This window comes from Antedon mediterranea, chromosome 4 (genome assembly GCF_964355755.1).
Source record: "Antedon mediterranea chromosome 4, ecAntMedi1.1, whole genome shotgun sequence".
Classification (NCBI taxonomy): domain Eukaryota; kingdom Metazoa; phylum Echinodermata; class Crinoidea; order Comatulida; family Antedonidae; genus Antedon; species Antedon mediterranea.
In genome coordinates, this window is record NC_092673.1 from 12,039,758 (window position 1) to 12,062,580 (window position 22,823).

The following is a 22,823-nucleotide window of genomic DNA, read 5'->3' on the forward strand; positions in this document are numbered from 1 at the left end:
GCCATTTTTGGACAAACTTTTCCATTAGAACGAATATTAATATGCATCTCCCAAATAATTTGACACTAAAATTATTTCATTTAATCTAAGCGTTGCAAAGATATGATCATTTTGTTTTCAATGGGTCAAAACATTCAAATTGAGGTCAGAGGTCAAAGATGAATTATAGAAATTTGACAACATGGGTTTCTATAACCAGCATGATTCAAATATTCATAAAACACAATGTTTACACTTTCCCCATGATCTGCACACGAAGGCACTTTTTTTGACATAGGGATCTGGACTATTTCCTAAAATGCAGATATTTACCTTGAATCGGCACAGTCCATCTTCTTTTGATAGAGTGTGGCAGGGTTAAGGGGGCTTTTTTGGCTCATTATAAACCCATGTGTTTGTTTATCTCTTTCTTGAAGCAGAGTAGGTTTGGACCAGATATTGCACTTTGTGGTAAGTTATTCCAGTCATTCACTACACGCTGGCTGTAGAAGAATTTCCTACTGTCCAGATTTGGTTTTTCTTTTCTCAATTTGTACGAGTCTCCTCTTGTCTTTCCAGTAAACTGAAATTGCGTTTTCTCGAGAACTACTTCTCTCTCCTTCATTTTTGTACAAGAGGCAAAAGTTATAATTTGTGATTTGTAATCTTTAGGTTTTTCGATAAGAGTAGTTTTAAAAAACCTATTTATTTTCAAATTCACTTGTTTGTTTTTGACGTTTGTTAGTCAACTGTGACAAGAGTAATGACTATTGGGAATGGTATGTTAAACCAAAATCAAAGTCATCCCTAAGTGACATATTGTGTAAAATATAAAGGAGAACCAAAGTTTGAAAAGTACTTACTAGATCAGACTAATTTCTTGGGTATCAGCCTTAAATTTAAAGCCCGTACAAACTCCCTTAAACTCGAAGGAAGAAAATTGTTCTGGTCAGCTGAATTTACTGGCATATGTAAATTGTGCAACGATAATAAAAAAGAAACATTTGACCACTTTCTTTTTTAATGCGCTGAACAAATAAGACATGAGTTGTATAATGAACCTAAAAACAAACTAAATTACTGCGGACTCAACTCTACCTGGGAAGAAATTTATAATAAGGGATCTCTTGTATATAAACACCACTTGTTCTTTGACAATTTAATTTTTGACCATCATTGTAAGCACTGAATATCTGACCACCACTTCTTAGGGTCTATAGGAACAGGTTCTACAAAATCATGTGACCTATTTACCTACCACCTATATTGTTTTATTTGTATTTTTAACAAATTTTTCTTTTGCATATTGTACATTTGGTCTTTTGTGCACATGTGTTGTGCTTAGTTTATACATACAGCTACCCTCCATGTTTTATAGTTTGTAGTATCTATATATTAATGCTACTAAATTTTTCGCGTAATTTTACGTATCTTCTCCAAAACCACTGATAGGTACGTGCTCACATTTGGCACACTGATGTTTATTGAATGGCCGCACACGATAGGCTATGTCACTTTCCCGAATTTTAAGGATAAACACTAAAAAAAATGCAAAAAATAGCAGTAATTTGACGTCTCAGCGGCCATGTTACGGCACTGTATAAACTACGCAACCTGCTCTGTTGTGTACCGCCATGGCCGGATCTACAAATACCATGCCGGGCCGCTAAATAAACAGTCTTTAGTCAACTGTATCGAATGATCGCGCCGTTAAAGTTTTAATTAATTACACCTATCCTTGGAACAGAATGTATTTTGTAAATCACGGTTTGGCTCAGTGAGCAAATCGCCGTGACCATTGATATCAATGCTTAGTAGGTTCGAGTTCAATTCGCGACATGTGTAATAATTAAGTATCATTGCTGTTGCAAAATTAGTAGTTGTATTTTAGTGTAGTTTTAGTTTGTAAATAAGTTTTGTAATAGCGTCAAGTCAAATTTTATGTCATTATCTCAAATATGTTTTATTTTCGTTTCAGTTTTAATTTTTCATTGTTTTTGTATTGAATTTTGTAATTGGTATGGACGCACCATCTACGCATGTGTGCCACTGTTAAAAAAGTGTTGTTCCAAATAAATATTATTATTATTATTATCACCGTTTAAAGATAAAAATCAAAGCTAGACCACAATGTAATTACAAACTAGCAAAAATGATACGAAAAGATACACACAAAAAAATAAAAAATAAAAAAAACATGAAAAAAAATGTAATGAACAAAAAAAAACCAAAAAAAAAACAAACAAAATAAATAACGTTGTTTCATTTTTGAGCTGTTTTATAAGGAAATATAAAAAAACATGAAATAAACGAAAATGTAAATTTAAAAAAAACACACACACAAATAAAACGAATCCAAATGAGTGTCGTGTTTCCGCTAAATATCAACGAAAAATACACCCAAAATGTTTCTGTCCGAGCATCTAATTTCGACTACTTTTTGTGTTGAGTCCGTAATCTTTGTTTTTATTCCCAGGGCCGTAGCCAGAATCTGTCAAGGGGGGGTTCGGACAAAAAATATTTGGGTCGTATGTTAGATGCGCGTGCTCTGTGCGGAACCGCCGATTGTTTGATCATTTACTTCGTATTTTTTTTTTGCGTTCAAGTTCAATGCGAACGTATATCTACAGCTCCGAAAAAAGCACACTGGGTGAAGGCAAATGCTATTTGCTAGCTCTATCTATAATATTTATTTACAGCAATTTGTTGAGGAATATAAATATGTAAATAGGTGATATTGATACATTTTAGTACGTATCGGTGTGGTCTAGAAAAAAATAATCGGATGCCATAATGTGAACTACAGTACTTGATACCATAGATATTATAGTGTAAAATATTAATATTCACTATAATCCTCTATGATACATTATACTTCATAGTCACACATAAATACTGATGTACGTCGGAAGGCTATATACTTTATGCATGCTGCCTGACTGCCAGTGATCTAAACAATTATAGGTACGCAGTTGTCTGGCGGTGTCCTTTGTACGAATCGTTCGTGCGCCAGCTCGCTATGAGACGCGTCAATATCATGTTACATGCAGGGACCAAACATTTATTTTTCAGGTTATTTAAATTTACAGACACGTATCACTAGTTGACGCTCATACAGAGAAGAAGGTTCACGAACAAGTTTACGAATTTTTCAATTTACAAACAACTTTCTGTACTGTGGGGCACGTATTTGGAGGATTTTTGGAGATGAGGGTGAGGTATTGGGCATGTCGGGGATGGGGGTTCGCAGTTGGTTAAGGGGGGTTCGCTATAAAGGGGGGGGGTTTGCCCGAACCATAAAAACCCCCCCTGGCTACGGGCCTGATTCCAATAATAACTTACCAATTCATATTTTATTAAAATGTTTTAATCTCTGCCGACTGATTGACAGAACGGTCTGGGCCGCGATTTTTTTTTTCGTACATAAGTTGGGGACCCCCTCATGAAACGTCACAAAATACACATGAATAATTCATCAGTTAAATTTTCTTGTTCCGTGTGCACCCAAGCGTATAGCAACAAGAAGTGATTACACAACTGCGATACGATACTTTTACAGTAGGCCTAGGATTCTAAGTCAATTCACGTGATTGCCTTCGCGCACTCTTCTTCACACACACACACACCACTATGCAAAATGTGTCGAGTCGAGGCTAATCGACTGCTAGGCAAGACATTACACTAAGTAGTAATTCATTGGACATAGCCCAAAGAAAGCTTAGACCCACAAGAATAAAGAATGTGTATAATTTGTGTACTGTATTTTTTTAATTCTGCTATTTTATTATCAAACAATATGCATGTAATCAAAGGAACTGCGCGTATATCATAGTTGCCATTTCTGGCATTATTATGCTTTTTGGCATTATTTGGAGGCCCACGGCATCTGGCATAATGCCGCGGCATTATTTAGCCGTTTTTAGCATAATCTGGCATAATTTTGTGATTTTTGAACAACCAAAAAAATAATATACCACAGAACAAAAATAAAATATTTTGTTTATAAATCTTGCAATTTAATACATATTATCACCTTATACAATATCATATCATATCGTACAAAACAGATCTGTTCAGGTTTTCCGTACAATAGTTCTTCCATCCTTTCGTTTCGGACTTAATTGACTCTTCGGATAGGAAGGCTGCTCGAAAACTACCGTGTGTGCGATTATATAGGCAGTACAACAAATCCGAAGAGGCTAGCTATTGGTCAATTTAGTGTCCAAGCTTATGTATGTGGGTAGACTTGCCCCAAGTCTGTATTATCTTTTTTTTTTATTTATTTGTTTTTATTTTGACCGCGATTTTTGTCTGAAAATACAGTATCCAAAATCAAGTAGTATACGTATGAAACGCCATATGTGCCAAAATATTTATCTTTTTACTAATATTAAGACAAAACTCCGTCTGGAACCCAGACTAGTATGTGGGTTGCATTTAATTGGTTTTAGTATTACAGTTTATTTTTAATTTGGTTTTATCGAACTTCCGTTTTATCTGAGTATTATCTGTTTTAATCTAGTCTATCTTTTTTTTATACTCATATATTTTTATATTGTATGTTTAATTGTTTTAAGGATGCACCATTATTATGTATGCCGCTGTTCAAAAAGCGTTTTCCAAATAAATTATTATTATTATTATTTTGTTGCTCTATTTTAGAGATCATGCAGGTTATTGGATCTCCATGGGTGTAGAGACAATTTGAACGAAAACATTATGAAAAGGATTTTGTTTCTTCAGTTCATAAAAAGTGGCCGCACCCTTACCCCAACCCTTGAAATGGCAATTTCCAGTAACTAATTAGAAGCTCTAATTCTAAAAAGAATTTCTTCTAGGAGAATTCGTTTTCCATATTTCAAATTATGTTCCATTTGCATCGTCGTAGCAACCCTATTTTTCCAAATGTTCTTCACCTCTCAGCCCCAGTAGTGACCGTGTGGGCGAGGTAATTTTTATTTAAAATTAAGTGCCATTTCCGCCCATCGAGAAGCTCTATTTTTCCATTTTTTTTTACCTCAGCCCCAACCATGGTGGGGCTGAGGTCATGGAGATACTTAATATATATTTTTATTTCCTATTTTAAATTATAATTGCCATTTTCGAACTATGGTGGGCTAAGATCCTGGAGGTACTAATAAATATATTTTTATTTCATATCTGAAATTAAGTGCCATTTCCGGCCATCGAGCAGCTCTGTTTTTCCAAACAACTCCCTGCTTAATAATATATATTTTCATTTCCTATTTTAAATTATAATTGCCATTTTCTAATTATGGTGGGCTAAGATCCTGTCATATTTGAAATTAAGTGCAAAGATCGAGCAGCTCTCATATTTCAGCTCAAAAATTCTAAATTTCCATGGCTGTAGTAACAGGTTTTTTTTGGGGGGGGGGGGGTTGTTCGTGGGTTGGTGTTTGTGTCATCTGAAATTACCATCTTCGCACCCCAGATAATTTTAAAATTATTAGTTATTACTCACAAAACTAAAAATACAATTTTTGAACGACATAGGGATACAATTTAGGCCCTATTTTGTGTCAGTTGGGGTTTTACAAACGTTTATTAGACATACAACCGTTGGTGGCGCTGTTTAGGGCCACATTTTGGGGATCTGGCATTATTTTTCCCAATCTGGCATTATTTGAGACAGGATACGGCATAATTTACATTTTATCGCTGGCAACGCTGGCGTATATGAACACATGAGATGGGAAGGTTAGACCCACGAGAATAAAAAATGTATTTTGGTGTAATGTTTATTGTTTAATTTTGCTGACTCTAACACACACACGTCACACACACCAACACAGCTACTACTAGAATAGACATGGGTTTAGAGAATAGTAATTAGGCCTAATAGTATCAATAGAAACTATAATTTTAACACGTAATTCTTTAGTAATAAATTATATTAAACACACCATAAACTAAAGGCTGATTATTTCGACAATCCACACAAAACGCCGCTATTCTATTATGAAATCGCACGCGGCAACCACAGCGGAGATAGGCCTAGAATCGTACCGCACTTGTGTAAACTACTGTAATCACTTCTTGTTGCTATACGCTTGGGTGCACACGGAACAAGAAAATTTAACTGATGAATTATTCATGTTTATTTTGTGACGTTTCATGAGGGGGTCCCCAACTTATGTACGAAAAAAAAAATCGCTGCCGGGCCGCTAAGATAACAGTCTTTAGTCAACCGTATCGAATGATCGCGTCGTTGAAGTTTTAATTAATTACACCTATTCTTTGAACAGAATGACCGTAACAATCACGGTTTGGCTCAGTGATTAAAACGCCGTGACCATTGATATTATCAATGCTTAGTACGTTCGAGTTTAATCCGCGACATGTGTATCACCGGTTAAAGCTATAAATCACATGTAATCACCAAACTAGCAAAAAAGATACGAAACCTCACACAAAAAAAAATTGCAAAATATAAAAAAAAATAAAAAAATAAGAACTGTAAATGAACAACAAAAAAACAAACACACACAAATAAAACGAATCCAAATAGGTGTCGTGTTTCCACAAAATATCAAATATCAACTAAACGTGTATTAGTTTTTAGCTTTTTATCATTTTATAGGAGGTTATTGGTGTCGATTTAGGGAATCACAAGGTAAAAAGGTACATGCACACATTGTTATTTAACAAAATAAAAAAATTGCAAATATAAATAAAACATAAAATAAAAAAAAATGTAAATGAACAACAAAAAAAACCACACACACAATAAAACGAATCCAAATGGGTGTCGTGTTTCCGCTAAATATCAAATTTATCAACGAACAATATTATACACCCAAATGTAAAAGTTTGTGTCCGAGCGCATCATCTAACTTCGACTACTTTTTGTGTTGATTTCAAAGTCCCTAAATTATTAAATCAATGGCCGTAATAGTTCCGAGTTGTATTCTTGACAATTTGTTTTTTTTTGTTTTAAATAATTTGTCATGGGCCGGGAAGAGTGCGCATACTTAATCGTGCCATGCGAATTATTATTAAGGCAGACAAACCATGCGGAGCATGGGTTACTGGTATACCATAATTTAATTTAAAAAGTAGCAAGTAGGTAACAAATCTCCCATACAAAAAAAATTGCAAAATATCAAAACCATTGAAAAAAAAATGTAAATGAATAAACTTAACAATTCGTATTCCCGCAATGTGTTTTCATTCGATTTTTTTCCACTTTTTTATTTTATCTCTAATGTATCGAATAATTAATACACAACGAAAAAATAACCAAAATAATATAGTTTGACATATTATACTTTCGTTATATGTTTGCGCTCACATCTAATTCAAACAGCACAATTTTTTTAGCGTCTTTTATTTTGAAAAGTCAAAAGTAAACTATAAAGTTCCATATCCACTATTAATTTTTTAGCCTACATATATTTTTAAGTGAAGAGATAGTGTATATCAAATCAATGGCAGTAGTTCCGAATTTTATTCGTGATACAATTTGTTTTTATTTTAATAATTTATCAGAGTGCGCTTTTATTATACTTGCCATGCAAAGTATAACCAGGGAGTTGTTAATTAAAAAAAATCTAATTAACAGCTCCCTGTTTTATGCTCATCCAATTCTCGATGTGCTATTTGTGGTGAGTATGGACACAAAGCATACCTTTGTCGCACACAAGATCACAAACACGTCGTCCACTTCAACAATCGTGAAGCATAGGACAACGGCAACAGCAATGTAAGCACTAACAATAAATTCACTGTCCCATTAGACGAAGCAGAACATTTAGAGAACAATGACAATTATTTCCCTACAAATACTACATCAGCATCTACGACTGGAAGCTTTTTTAAACGTCACAGACGTGGTCATGGTAAAAAAAATAAGACTGGTAAGAATATTACAAATCATGGCAAATGTCTTTTAAATATTGGTTTCAACAATGTAAATCGATTACGCTCTAAAGTTCCAGAAATTAAGATTAATGAATTCGGAAAATATACACATATTTGGAGTTGTAGAAACTTTTTTAAAAGGTGAATTAACTGATGATATTAATGGGTTCCAATGGATAGGTAAAAACAGAAGTTCAAAGGGGGGTGGTGGAATTGGTGCATTTATATCAAAAAATGTTAAGATTATTCATGACAATGTTTTGAACTCGCGAGATGATACATATGAAAGATTATGGTTCAAAATCTTTCCTGGTGAAAATCAAATTTATATAGCCGTTGCATATTTTCCTGTTGAGGGAGTAGATAATGATTTATGTGATGAATTAGGCCTATATAAACAATTGCTTGCTGATATAATTTGTATCGAGAATGATCATGGGGACACGATCCCCAAATCATAATAATGTCTGATATGAATGCTAGGATTGGTAAAGAAATCCCTTATGGCGATCCAGTTCTAAACTCAAATGGCGAGCGTCTTTTAAAGTTTCGTAACGACAGATGTTTAAATATTCTTAATTGTACTCGGAAATGTGTAGGTAAATTCACATGGTTTAGAAACAATTTCCAAAGTACTATCGATTATATGCTTTGTTCTGATAATTTTGTTGATTCTGTTAAAGAATTTTTAATTGATGAAGATCGAATAATTGGTCTGGGGAGTGACCATAATGTTTTATTATTAAAATTATCTGTAAAATGTGTTGGTAAAGTATACGTTAATCGTAATACCAGATATAGCTGGGACTTTAAACAAGGGCAAGATTTTGAATTATTTCATGGTAAAATAGAAGAAAAGTTTAAAGATTGGAATGCCGATTCATACCATGATGTTGACATGCTTTGGGAATCATGGAAACAACATTTAATTGAAGCGGCCCGCGAAGGAATTGGTGTACGTAAACAAAACAAGGCCAACAGCCATTAAGTCGCGTGCTACAATGCATAGTGATACCGGACCGACAGACAGACCGACAGACCCACAGACAGACCGACAGACCGACAGACAGACAGAGAGACCGACCGACCGACATAGTGAATTATACTGACCGAAATTACTGAACATGTTTAAAAATGTTGAAATGTTTAAAAACATTTATTTTTTTTAAATTTACACGTGCGTAGCCTGTCACATTCGACGTGCTCGTATAACGTAATTTCGAGTTGAAAAGTAAGTCAAGAAAACAGAAATCGGGCAAAAAGAGTGCGCAATAACATTTAACGCGCAGTGCGCGCGCAAAAATATGCGCACTCATGGCAATTTTGTAAACGCTTAAAATTGCCTGAAATGTACTCTTATTTCATCGAAAATAAATTTTGAAAATGTTAAGCGCGCGTACGCATGCGTTACATGCGCTACGCACGTAATTGTATTGCCATATGATGATATTTTATGCCCTGAAATTTATGAGTACCAAATTTTATTTAATTGTGATTCATGGTTGTGAAGATATGATTACAAACGTGATTTCGTTAAATCGTGCGTAGACCGCGTAATTTTTTATTGCGCACCGTGAAAACATAACCACATTGATTCCTGGCCATAAGGAATATACTGTGAAAAATTGACCTAGCTAGATTAAACTGATATCAAGATAAGGTCAGAAAGCGATAAAACGCATAGTGATACCGGACCGACAGACAGACAGACAGACAGACCGACAGACAGACCGACAGACAGACCGACAGACAGACCGACAGACAGACAGACAGACAGACCGACCGACCGACATAGTGAACTATAGAGTCGCTTCCACGCGACTAAAAATAGTAATAAATGCAATGCTTGGTTTGACAAGGAAGTCGAAACTGCTATAAAACAAAGAAGAGATGCAGCTCGTCTTCATAGAAAATGGGCAAAGAATAAAAGTAATTTAGATGAAGGGGAAAAGCTATGGCAAAGCTATCTTGATAAGAAAAATCATACAAAGAATCTAATTAGAAATAAGATTACTGAAATGCAAGTAAATAGATCGATTGATATTGCCAACAAAGGTGGTCGTAATTGCCGTGACTTTTGGAAAGTGCTTAAAGGAAATACGCGCAAAAATGACACTGTACAATGCCTAAAAATACCGGGCACTAATGAAATAACTTGTGACCGAAATAAAATGAACTATACCGTCTTAGAGTATTGGAGAACACTATAGGAAAGATGAATAGAAATTTAAATTCCGAGTATGATAAAGATTATATAGAGACAGTCAATTTCGTTAATAACCTTCAAATAAATAATGACTGTAGGCAAAATGTTGAGGATAGCACTAAATCAATCGTTGACATTAAACTCACATTAGATATAGTGAAATCTGCTATCTACCAATCAAAAAACAACAAATCTGCTGGTTCTGACAATATATCTAATGAATTACTTAAAAACGGTGGGACGATTTTAAATAGAATAATTTTATCACTATTCAAAAAAAGTCTTGAAAAAGTACCGTCGGAATGGAATAGTAGCATTGTTGTACCAATATATAAAAAGGGTGATAGAAGGGACCTAAATAAATTTAGAGGAATATCTTTAACATCTTGCGTTTCTAAAATATTCAATAGAGTTGTACATTACACAGTTTCCGACTTCTTAGAAGAAAACAATACCCTTTCAGAAATTCAGGGAGGGTTTAGACCCCACCGAAGATGTGAAGACCACATAACATAAAAAGAGCATTTGATAGCGTATGGAGAGATGGATTGCTAATGGCAATATGGAATATAGGAATTCGTGGTAGATTATGGAATATTATAAGTAGCTTGCACGACAATGTTAAGGGGCAAGTAAAATTTGGTGACATTGAAACACAGTCTTTTGATATAGAAGAAGGTGTTAAGCAAGGGTGTGTCCTTTCCCCAACCCTGTTTTGCATAATAATGAACGAACTCACTAAATTATTACGAGAACACGCGTTAGGTGTGCGCATACACGATATCTGCCTTGGTAGCCTTTTTTGGGCCGACGATATCGTACTTTTAGCAGATAGCGAAAAAGAACTCAATAAAATGGTAGATTTAGTATCCTTATTTGCTAAAAAATGGAAATTTAATTTCAATAGTGAAAAGTCAAATGTTTTGATAATAGGCCAGAATTTGAATAGCGAAAAACTTTGGAAATTGGGGGATACTTTTATATCTGAAGTTGAAACATATAAGTATCTTGGTGTATACATTTCTAGAAATCTAAAAGACAATTTCCACATCAATCAAGTTATTAAAAAGGGCAATAGGATCATTGCGTACATTAAATCTATTATAGATAGACTCAACAATTTTGATCGTGTCGTATATGGAGATATCCTTTGGAGAAGTATCGGCCTTCCGACTATTAACTATGCTTGTGCTGTATGTGTTAATACAAATACTAAAGACATACAAAGGATTGAGTCTCCTCAATTACAAATGGCGCGAACAATTCTTAAAGCGAGTAGAAGCACTGCAAAAGAGGCACTTTATGGCGATCTAGGTTGGCAACCAATTAACGTAACTCAGGATATTTTTAAAGCAAAATATATAAGAAATGTTATGAGTATGGAAATGTATCGTTGGCCAAAACTTATATTAAATACAATTATTATTAGACATAAGAATTTTAATTCAAGGTACCAATTTATGAATTTGAAAAAACTTGTGATTATATTAAGTTCGATTTCAATGCCATTCTTAATGATATATGTACAGGTACTGATATTGATATAAACTGGGTCAAGCCATTTGAAAATACAATTAAACAATCGTATTCTACTTTTTGGAAACAAGAAGTATTAAGAAAATCATCTTTGCTTGATTACTCTTTGATAAAAGAGTCACCTGGCCTAGAACCTTACCTACTGGATAAAACAGATTTTTATGGCTCAAGTTTAAAATTTAAACTTCGTTCAAACACTTTACCACTTGGAAAAATTAATTAATCTAAATGACAAGTGTAAGGTGTGTGGGTCAGGTGAAGAAGATGTTAAACATTTCCTGTTTATTTGTAATAAGTTACATTGTATTAGAATGGAAGAATTACAAACACTTCAACGTAAACTTATTGCAATAAATTGTGTAGATACTTGGGTAAATTTTATTTCTGGTGACCTATCAATATGTCCTAGGAAGCACGTTATTCCATAAAAATAACTCTCACGACATTTATGCTGTATTTGACAGTTATTGTAAAATGTACACAAGCCGTGCTTGGAAATTAAGAAATGCAATTTTATTACAACTTTGAACTGTTTTATTTTAAAAAAAGTGTTTTTCTTTTCCATTGCTGTTGCAAAATTAGTAGTTGTATTAGTGTAGTTTTAGTTTGTAAATAAGTTTTGTAATAGCGTCGAGTCAGATTTTATGTCATTATCTCAAATATGTAGAAGTGACACAACATTAACATTATGTAAGAGAATTTTCTCGGAGTGCCGTTCTGTTATTAACGCAGTATGTACCTTCACCCGAAGGTTTTGATTGTATTGTACTTGACAGTATGTGGAAGCCAGTCTGGACTGTACTAACGTGAAGCATCCAAAGTCTGTAGAGACTACTAAAATGTGAATGTAAACAAACTGCCCTTTTGCTCAGTGAACTGCAAGTGCCGATCAGCAGAACTTTCTTGCACAAGTATTTGCTATCCATGCCGCGGACGGTACATGTATGCCATCTATTAGCTACACGAGTAATATGGTCCAATTATATAGGCTAAGTCCTGGTTCATTGTATCAAAAGCTTGACTAATATCATTGTGACTATAAAATACATTTGTGTCATCTGCATACACATGTCTACATGGTTATATGCTAACTAATCCTATCATTAATGAATATAAGAAATATAACATATAATGGGTGTGGCTTTGATGACGTCATTATATTGTGAAATTATATTTATGTTAGTGATATTTTACATGTCATAAGCTATAGATACCACCTTGACATGTTTATGTAATGTATAGTTTTTATTTTCACATAACTACATAATATATATAAAAGGGGCGTGGTCAAAATGACGGCATTATTGTTTGAAATTTTGGGCACCTTCTAGAATTGTTAGTAAGGTCCTAAAGAAGGTTTCTGCCAAGTTTGGTGCTTTTGTCACGAAGTGCACAATATGGCCAACAATAGGACCTAAGCGACCTATCTTTAAAAGGGTTCAAAATGTGCACGAATCTGGAGGGTAACAGGTCAAGTCGGCCCCAATTCAACTCGACCTCGAAGTCAACTCGGCCTCACGTCAAGTCGCGGCCAAAAACTATATTATTAGCCTATGTCTTTACAATAAAATTTAATGACAAAAAAACAAGAAGATCGACGTTTCGGAACCATCATGGAACCATTTTCAAGATCAAGTGATTGAATTATACAAAAATAACAAACACCAAAAGCTGACAGGAAATACAAATTAATTGGTTTATTAACAACAAAGAAGGCCGCAATTCTAAGAACTTAAGTTATTAAGCTCCTCCTTCTTCTAATAAACAATATTGTATTATGATTAGGAGTATACACGCAAAATGAAGAAATGAAAAATACTCCATAAAAATCCGATATGAATACGAAATACCTCGTGTTACAAAATCGAAGATGTCACAATTTGGCCATTGTGGAAGTATAAAATTTCAATAATAGTAATTTTATAACTATACATATTATGCCATAACGATCGTAGGCTACATATGGTTTTATCCATGAGAATGAGTGCAAGTTTAAAAAAAAAGGGGAATCCCCGGTCAACGAAAACACGTAGCAGTTGTAGATGATCGCAATAGAAGCCGCAGCTATACTTGGTTTCAGATTTTGACACCTGATGCATACATTATTTTTACTGAAGAAATCTACGCGTGATTCTACCCACCAAACAATCTTATTATACCTAATAAATATCCTCATAGGTCATGTTTATTGAATTTTTTTGACGTAGGCCTACACGAACGAACATACGCGCCCACGTACCTGCGCATCATGTAATTCAGTTAAGACAGGATAAATAAAATAAATAATAGTATTCATCTTTCTGTTCACTTTACAGGTAGACTACCTGTATTTATGAGTAGTATAACATGTTGTTTTTTTTTTTGCTGCTGGTGGTATCTACAATATCTAAGGTAGGCTATACTTGGGGTAAATAGGGTCTCTAGTCAAAATTTAGAGGGGTCTGCCAGGGCCAAGGCATTGTACAGATAGTCTGTAATAGGTCATTTGGTATTGCTTACAATGTGCTAAATCATATAACATTGGTTGCAGCTGGTGGTATCTACAATATCTAAGCTGGGATAGTTGGGGGAAGGGGGTCTCTAGTCTAACTTTAGGGTGTCTGGCACTTGTGGTGCAGCAGACAATTAGTCTATTGTTATCCATTTTAGTATTGTATGAACACAACTTGATCATTGGCATTACTTTTGAGTGCTAGGCCTACCTCACTCATCTATGCTATAGGCCTACCCATTTTAGGCCCTCCCTGGGGTTGGGGGGGGGGGGGGGTTGTCTGACGGGCCTATTGCAGCAGACAAAAAGTCTGTCGTTTGTGATACTGGTATAAGGATGCCAATGGGCATCCCATGGTGGTGAAATTAGGTGGTATCTCTTTCATCTAACCGGGGCCGATTTTTTAGCACTTCGGGGTCCCCCGGGTCTAGACGCAGCAGGGGGTACCCGGCAGATTCCCACTTTCATTGACTTCAAGTGACCCCCAACACACTTAAATAGTCAGATATTGGTACCTAGCTCAGTCTAACCAAATGTCGGGCTGCCTGTATATTCATGAAGTCCACTCTTCCGCCCACAAGATTTCTATATCTGTAGCCGGGGTCAGTCTAATTACCGAAAACAACCGAAAACAACCGAAAATAACCGAAAACAACCGAAAACAACCACAAACAACCGAAAACAAACCGAAAACAAACCGAAAAAAAAATTAAAAAAATCTAAATACCGAAAACAAATTTTGTATAATATTTTTTTTAATGTCGCCCTCTATTGATGGGTGTTTCTAAAGCTAAGACCATACAGAGGCGCAAAAGTCATGGAAGACCCTAAGAAATGGTAGTGTGCACAAAATACAACTCAAAATCGTACAAATTCAATGAAATAGATTACATTTACTTACAAAATCTATAAACCCATTTCGTTTTTAGTCTTTTAAAAAACAAAGCATGATTTTATCTAACTTTGCGTTTTTTCGTCCCCGGTTTTCGTCACTGACTTATTAAGTGAATACTGAAGCGATTAAGGATAAAAACGTTATTTACTTTCTATACTATGGATTAACATATTCACAATTATTGTAAGGAGTAATGCGCTGGTTTCTGGATCAAAAATCGAAAGACTAAAATTAAAATATTTTTATAGATTCTGTAAGTAAATGCGATGTTATCATTGATTGATTGCATGATTTTTAGTTGTATTTTGTGCACAAGGGTCTTCCTTGGCTTTTGCGCGCGCGGTTTTGTCTCTGTTATGGTCTTAGATTTAGAAACACCCATCAATAGAGGGCGACATTTAAAAAATATTATACAAATTTGTTTTCGGTATTTAGATTATTTTATTTTGTTTTCGGTTTGTTTTCGGTTGTTTATGGTTGTTTTCGGTTGTTTGTGGTTGTTTTCGGTTGTTTAGGGTTGTTTTCGGTTATTTTCGGTTGTTTTCGGTTGTTTTCGGTAATTAGACTGACCGTCTGTAGCCTAAGAAGATTAATATAAAACACCAAACCAACTAGTACGCCACTCTCCTACTACTGTAAAATTCTCCTACATAAGATGTTTGTGTCTTATTTAATGCTGCTATGATTAGGCTAGTTTCACTACAACCATGTGGGAGCTAGTCAAGTCGCCCCATCGCAAAGTCGCCCCATACAAAGTCGCCCCATACACAGTCGCCCCATCGCAAAGTCGCCCCAAAACAAAGTCGCCCTGACACAGTCGCCCCATTGCAAAGTCGCCCCATCGCAAAGTCGCCCCAACGCAAAGTCGCCCCAACGCAAAGTCGCCCCAACACAAAGTCGCACCATCGCAAAGTCGCCCCAAAACGTTAAAAAATAGTTTAAAAGTGCGTAAAATGTCGCAATGATACACAAAATAACACGGGAATAAAAGGGGAAGCCCCGCCATGTATGTAGTCTCAGGTAACATGATCGGCACGCTCCCCAATCATCAGAGAGGAAGCCCCCAACTAATCACTCCGCGGTCGCACTAAAGTGCTAGCTCTCACCAGAGAGGGAAACCCCCGTAATTACTCTGCCGTTGTCGCACTACAACGCACCATCTGAAGATGGGGAAACCCCGTCGGAGTTTTACGATGATATCAGTCGGGTTCGAAATCGGTGGCGTTTAATTTTGGTCGCGATAAAATGATGTTATACGATAGATTATTTTTACTTTGGTCGATGAATATTATTATTATAGACCTATGTTAATAATTGATTTTTGTTTTTATTTTACACTGAGGTCTATGATGAGAGAAAGATGTGTGCCTTAAAAATGACAATTTGGAAACATAGTTTAAGATTATAGTAAGCCTATTATTCAGCATAATGTCATTTAACAGTACATAAATTTAAATGTGAAATATTTTATAGGGAACGTAGGCTAGTACGTATGTGTCTTTTATTTTTTATATGCAACAAATTAGGTAAAACAATTTATTTATAAACATTCAGTTTACTATTATATACATAGTATTACAATGAACATTGATTATAAGCCTTGAAATGCAATCCCATCATTATATCCATTATAAAATTGCATCATATCGCCACTATATGTCGTAAATGATGACGTGCATGTGTGTATTCGTCGTACGTCCGTGTACGTATTATTCCGTGCCTCTTCACTGTCTTGTTTATTAAAATTAAATAAACACCCGATATGAGGATATTTATTAGGCATGATAATTAGAATGTTCTATAACCAAAAGGGTTGAAAAGAATTTCTTCAATAAAATGATCATTCTGCTGTTGAATAAAAAGCGACTCGCAATCTGAAACATTCTCTGAAACCAATCGGAGCTGCTCCTTCTGGTATCTGTTTCCTTCTCACAGCTGCTACGTCTTTCTGCTGCCCGTCGGGGATTCCCCTTTTTAAAAAACACGCACACGATAATCATACTGTACGATGGCTTTTCCATGGTCAAAATGTAGCGTTTTAATTTTACTAAAATACCTGCATGTGTAAAACGATCATATCGGCGAAGAAATCCCCTTTTTTTTATTTCTTCATTTTGAAAAGTCATAATTAAAATTAAATAACTATAGACACATAACTTGTCAATAAATGCAAAATGATCAATAGGCCTAGCTAAGTAGCCTATATAACATTTATTGTCTTACAACGCTGTTATTGTTTTAGGCTACTGTAAATATACGAAGGCCTACTATTTATACACTTATTATATTATCCCTAAAAAATGAGCTGGTATCCACGAGTAGGTTGAAGAAAGATTCGTAATTGTGGCTCTGGTAACTAATTTTAAAATCATATTAAATTAACATTTTCGAAACTATAAATCAGGGATAATCTTTTCGAAATCTTTTTAGAACTTTCAAACAAGGGACTATTTTTTAATGATTTTTAAAAAGCACATCACTCCATTAAAACCTGTAAAATAAAAATTAAAACACAAATTATGTATATAATAGGATAAACATTATAATGTATACGACATTTAGCGCGACCAAAGTAACAACGCAATCGATATCAAACGCAACCGCTATATGATTAAAACAGCGTACTACTAGCGGCGGCACTTCCGAAATAAAACCGTGGGCGACTTTGCGATGGGGCGACTTTGCGTTGGGGCGACTTTGCGTTGGGGCGACTTTGCGTTGGGGCGACTTTGCGATGGGGCGACTTTGTAATGGGGCGACTGTGCCGGGGCGACTTTGTTTTGGGGCGACTTTGCGATGGGGCGACTTTGTATTGGGCGACTTTGTATGGGGCGACTTTGCGATGGGGCGACTTGACTGGATCCCGCCGGATCCAACCATGTGTATGCGAATTTGGTGTAATGGTTATGTAACCAGCCTTTAAACTATCAATAGTTTCAGTTGACTAACAATATAACAGCAACGCAAAAAACAAACCGGTGGATTTGAAAAGAAATAGGTTTTTTAAAACTAATCGTGTCAAAAAAACTGTACATTAAATCAAATTAGAAATCACAAATTAGGCCTATAACTATAGTTTTTTGGACCAGTGGTTTGTCTCCTATGTTTTAACAATAGCATAGCAGGTCTTAAAATAATACTAAAAAGTGGTCAAAACTTGGGAATTTGGTCCGGATTGCCTCCAAATTTGTAATGGAGTAGACGTCCTTGACCATCTAGGCCTATCTGTATTTTCATTTTGGTAAGAGATCTTGCTCGCCGGCTTTTGAAAATTGTCTCCTATTTTTAACAATATCATGGCTGGAAATAGTACTCTCGCACGTAAAATTCACGATAAATAGAAATGAAACTTACTCTTTATCGGGCTACAGAGTGGTAGCAAACAGATATAGGCCTATCACGCCTGGTTTTTCCACCGGCAAAACACAAGCGACAAACAATAGGAACATTTTTTTGCGTTCAATTGCGAAGGTCAGAGGCGGTCCCCGACGAAGGTACTTTCGGTAATTTAATAAATTCTAGGAATAAAAATAAATTAATACAAATTAATTATTATCAATTAATAATTAAAACAATATTAGAAAATGATGTGAAGCTGCTGCTATAGATATTGAGCAAAACGTTAAATTGTATTATTTTGAAATAAATGCTAAATAAGTCAGTAAAACCCCAATTTCCAAAATTCATTTTCATTTATTTACTATAAACTGTACAACCACACTCGAGAAAGAATATAATATGATCGAAATTAAACAATGTTTTTATGGTAGGCCTATAGGCCTAATGGTACTACGGAAATAGCAAAAATGCAATGATTATGGAGAAATGAATGACGGGATTTACCACGAACACATGGACAAAAGCAATCCAAACAGTAAACAAACGCTGACCGCCGGTAAATTATGCACGTCGGTATTTGACTGCAGTCTGTCAATCTTTTCATGGAGTAGGCCTAAAGAATCTTTTCCAACAACCCCTGGACTACTGTAACGTTAGTAGTTTATATGATGACATGGGATCTAAATTTTAATTAGTGGCAGAAAAAACATTTAGTATGAAATTTAGGGTGTTGCCTGGGCAACTGCGTCCGCCACTGATTATACTGTAATATAATTTTTGATGAAAATATAATATACATGAAACGGGATACTACTGTTATAAATTATATATATTATTTTAAAGCTTTAAGCTTTTACCCATGCGCAACTTACTGTAATTCGATACGGTGTGGTGGTTTTTACGTTTAAGCAGCGCTTTTCATTGGTTACTGCATACTGTTTTCAAATTTAAGAAGAATTTGAATTTGATAAACGTTGATGATCTGCTGTGTTTTGTGTGACGTGCACACACGACGTACATACAGTACATGCAGTGCATGTGCATCGAGAGTGCTGTCGCTATTATTATACTATGCTATAAACTGTGTAATTATTATTATTATTATTATAATATAGGCCTAGGTCTAGACCTAGCCTAGGCTAGTGAATGTAGCCTAACCCTAGTAGGCTAGGCCTCCTACCTAGAGGCTAGCCTAGCTAGGCTAGGAGGCCTCCTACTAGCCTAGCTAGACTAGCTAGTAGGCTAGGCCTAGTCTACTAGTACTAGCCTAGCTAGAGCCTAGGTAGGCTATTATTAGTATTACTAGTAGGTAGGCCTAGGAGGCCATGTCACGATAAATATAGTCCGGGGCCAAAATCGGTCCGGCCGGACCAGTTTTGGCTCTAAAATAGTGGCCAAAAGGAAAAGCAGTCTGCCACTGCCAAAATCGGTCCGAACTTTTCTTCTGTCGATTTTAATTGAATTACTAGGCCCCTAGCCTAGGCCTATGATGCTGTTTTAAGTTGTTTATGGCTAGAAAAATATCCCATGATATATATTAGTAAGGTTATCTTGTCGGATAAATACTATAAATAAATGTATTTTATCTAAAAACATGACTTTAGGTGTTCACTCATATTTCGGCCTGCCACACACTCACATGAACGCTGATATTGCCAGCTAGATTTTATTTATGATTGAGGCCTTTTTCCTTCCTCAGCCTAATCAATATTGGATAATTGATTTATAATAATTGTATTGAATTTATATATTGATTGATTAACCATAAATAATTAATAAATTTAATTGTTTTTAACATCATGGGGAAACGAAGATGTTAAAAAAGAACAAAATAGATTAAAAACAGGCAGAGATACATATTGTATACAAAAAGCCTAACAATTAGTACTAATTATTGATGAGTTACTACTAATAATGATAATAAAAAAAACAGGCTTAATTTATAATATTAATAAAATAACAAATAAAACCCCGTAGTTTTCAATATAATGACTAATCATGGCCTTTTTTTAATGATATATACATTATGACTCATTTTGCGCACCATATTTGTAAGACCGGACGATATTTGGCGGCCAAAAACAGTCCTACTGCCCGGACCGATTTTATCCAGGCCGGACAGGTTTTGGCAGCCATAAATGGTCCCCCGGACTGATTTTGGCAGCCAAAACTGGTCCGCCGGACCGATTTTGGCCCGGACTGATTTTGGTGTGACAGCCACATAGCTGTAGGCTAGCTAGCTAGTAGAGCCTCTAGCCTAGGCTAGTAGGGGCCTAGAGACTATTAAAGTAAAAGTATAAAATAAGGTAAACAGAAAAATGGACCCATGATGAACGATCGGAGGCCGATCGTTTTATTACGTTTGGCCCGATCATCTTTGCCGTTGACGTTGATCTCGATAGTCTTAATCATTATTCATTGGGCCCAATAGCCAAGCGGCAAGTGTATCATTTGTAAATCAGTTCTAGGGGCCTATGGTAGGGGGTGCGGGACTCGGACGATAAGACTATAAATGTACACAATTGCTAAAATTGTACATTTTGACAAACTTTTATAATTTTAATAGAAACTTAAAAATACAGGTATAACTAATAATAATAGTGTCGCCAAAAACAACAACTAAATTCATATCTAGAAGGGCCCTGTATTACCTAGACCTTCAAGGATCGGTACTCGGACGCCCTCAATGTTTTGTTTATATTCACATTTTTTCAATAAAAAATTATTTGTAATATTAGATTTGTATAGAGATATTGAATTACTTTAAAAAATGCGATCCACTAATTAATTTTAGTTATTAATTACATGTTTTTATATATAGCGCCACCTACTGTCCAACTTCTAAAACAGGGTACCATTTTGGTTCTTGGTATTTGAAGCCCTTTATCAGCCTTATCCATGTGTAGCGGCCATTTTTTTTTTTTTTTACAACGAAGTAAGAGTTAAGAACCAACTATTACTTTTTACACATTGTGAATAATTTTGGTGTAGATTTAAAGACCTATGACCTTATAAGTTTCTTTAAAAACCCAAAATCATGTGTGACCTTGAACTTGACCTTACATAAATTACTGTTTTAGAAGCGATGTTCATGGAAAATTGTAATTTTTTTCGGTTACCCAGCGACGTGACATCGGTAATGAATAATTCATGACGAAAAATTATTTGATTGGTCAATATTTTATACATATCCATAAGTAAACAGTATCAGGTGTCCGAGTACCAACAATGTCCGGGTACCGCGCCCTCTCCCTAGGCCTAGTTTATAATTGAGTTCTCGGCATACTCTCAGATGGCAGATAAAACCTAATGAAAGTAAAAGTAAAACAGTACTGAATTTTGTTAATTTATATTTAAAATAATGTTTAAAAAAACAATTCTTGATTTTGTAGAAAAATGGACACTGGTTCACTATGCAGTCCTCTTACTGGGAACCACGGAGCTCAAAAAGGAAAAAGACGCCGTTCTTGGTTTGTTGGTACACCACATAAACAGAACTTGGAAGTACAAGATGATATTCCTGTTCTTAAACTGACTTACTTTACAAAAAAAGTTATTCTATGTTTTGACGATGTTTTAATTGGAAAAATTAAAACATGCTATTTACGTATTGAGAATCCTTGTGATTTTATTCAGAATGTCTATCTAGAAAAGTTTCCTTTTGAGAAAGGATTTGATATTGCTAAAACAGAATGGACATTACAAAGTGAAGAACATTTGCTAGTACCAATCACCTGGTGTCCTGTGGAAGAGGGAAATGTAAGACAACTGGTGACTTTCAAATTTGAAGGAATGCACAGACTTCAAATCATAATTGTCGGTACAGCTAAGATACAAAGTTCACAAAAAAAGGTACGTTTATCAATATCTTACTACTTAAAAAGGGATTCTGGGTTTGAAATTGCTTTTAAATAACAAATATTATAACAATATAGACATGTCAGAATGAAGAAGTAATAACGAGAAATTAAAAAAAATAAATTTAATATACATTTTAGGGTAAATTCATGGAAAGTCTGTTTTTCAGCAGCTTAGGGAAGCTTGTTAATGTTCATGAGATATTCACAAAATCACGTCATCACTCTGGATTCCAAACTCGCGACGTCATATACATGTATGTTGTGTTTGTCAACTAATTTACATCTCTCTCCCCTGTCAAACGACGACCACCCGATCATTGTGAAATACATTTTTTGTAGATTTTCTAAGCTAGGCCTAAATTGTATTAATAACAGTAGCATAATTATGATTATTTGACATTTAATGAAATACGAAATTTAGTACAGATCATGGATGTTATGTATTATATTGTATTTAAGTTATGCTGCCCTCTATGTTAATAAAACACACACAAAATGGCCCTGTGTAGTTGCGTGTCGAACGTCTCACGTGTTGAGATAAAGTAGAACATAACAATGGAGTCATAAATTATACTATTTTTATACCCCTATAGTACAGATATCGTAAATTATCAGCTTCACATACTACACTAGCCT

General features: G+C 35.1%; 1 protein-coding gene across 1 annotated transcript in view; it reads left to right on the top strand.

Annotated features, from left to right (window-relative positions):
• Positions 1-19,365: 19,365 nt before the first annotated feature.
• The window catches only part of LOC140047557 (uncharacterized), a 31,186-nt gene continuing 27,728 nt past the window's right edge, over positions 19,366-22,823 (top strand). The window contains exons 1-2 of the mRNA XM_072092598.1: positions 19,366-19,412; positions 21,720-22,179. Coding sequence (XP_071948699.1) covers positions 21,724-22,179 — 456 coding nt within the window. The 5' untranslated portion in view covers positions 19,366-19,412; positions 21,720-21,723. The remainder of the gene's footprint in view (positions 19,413-21,719; positions 22,180-22,823) is intronic.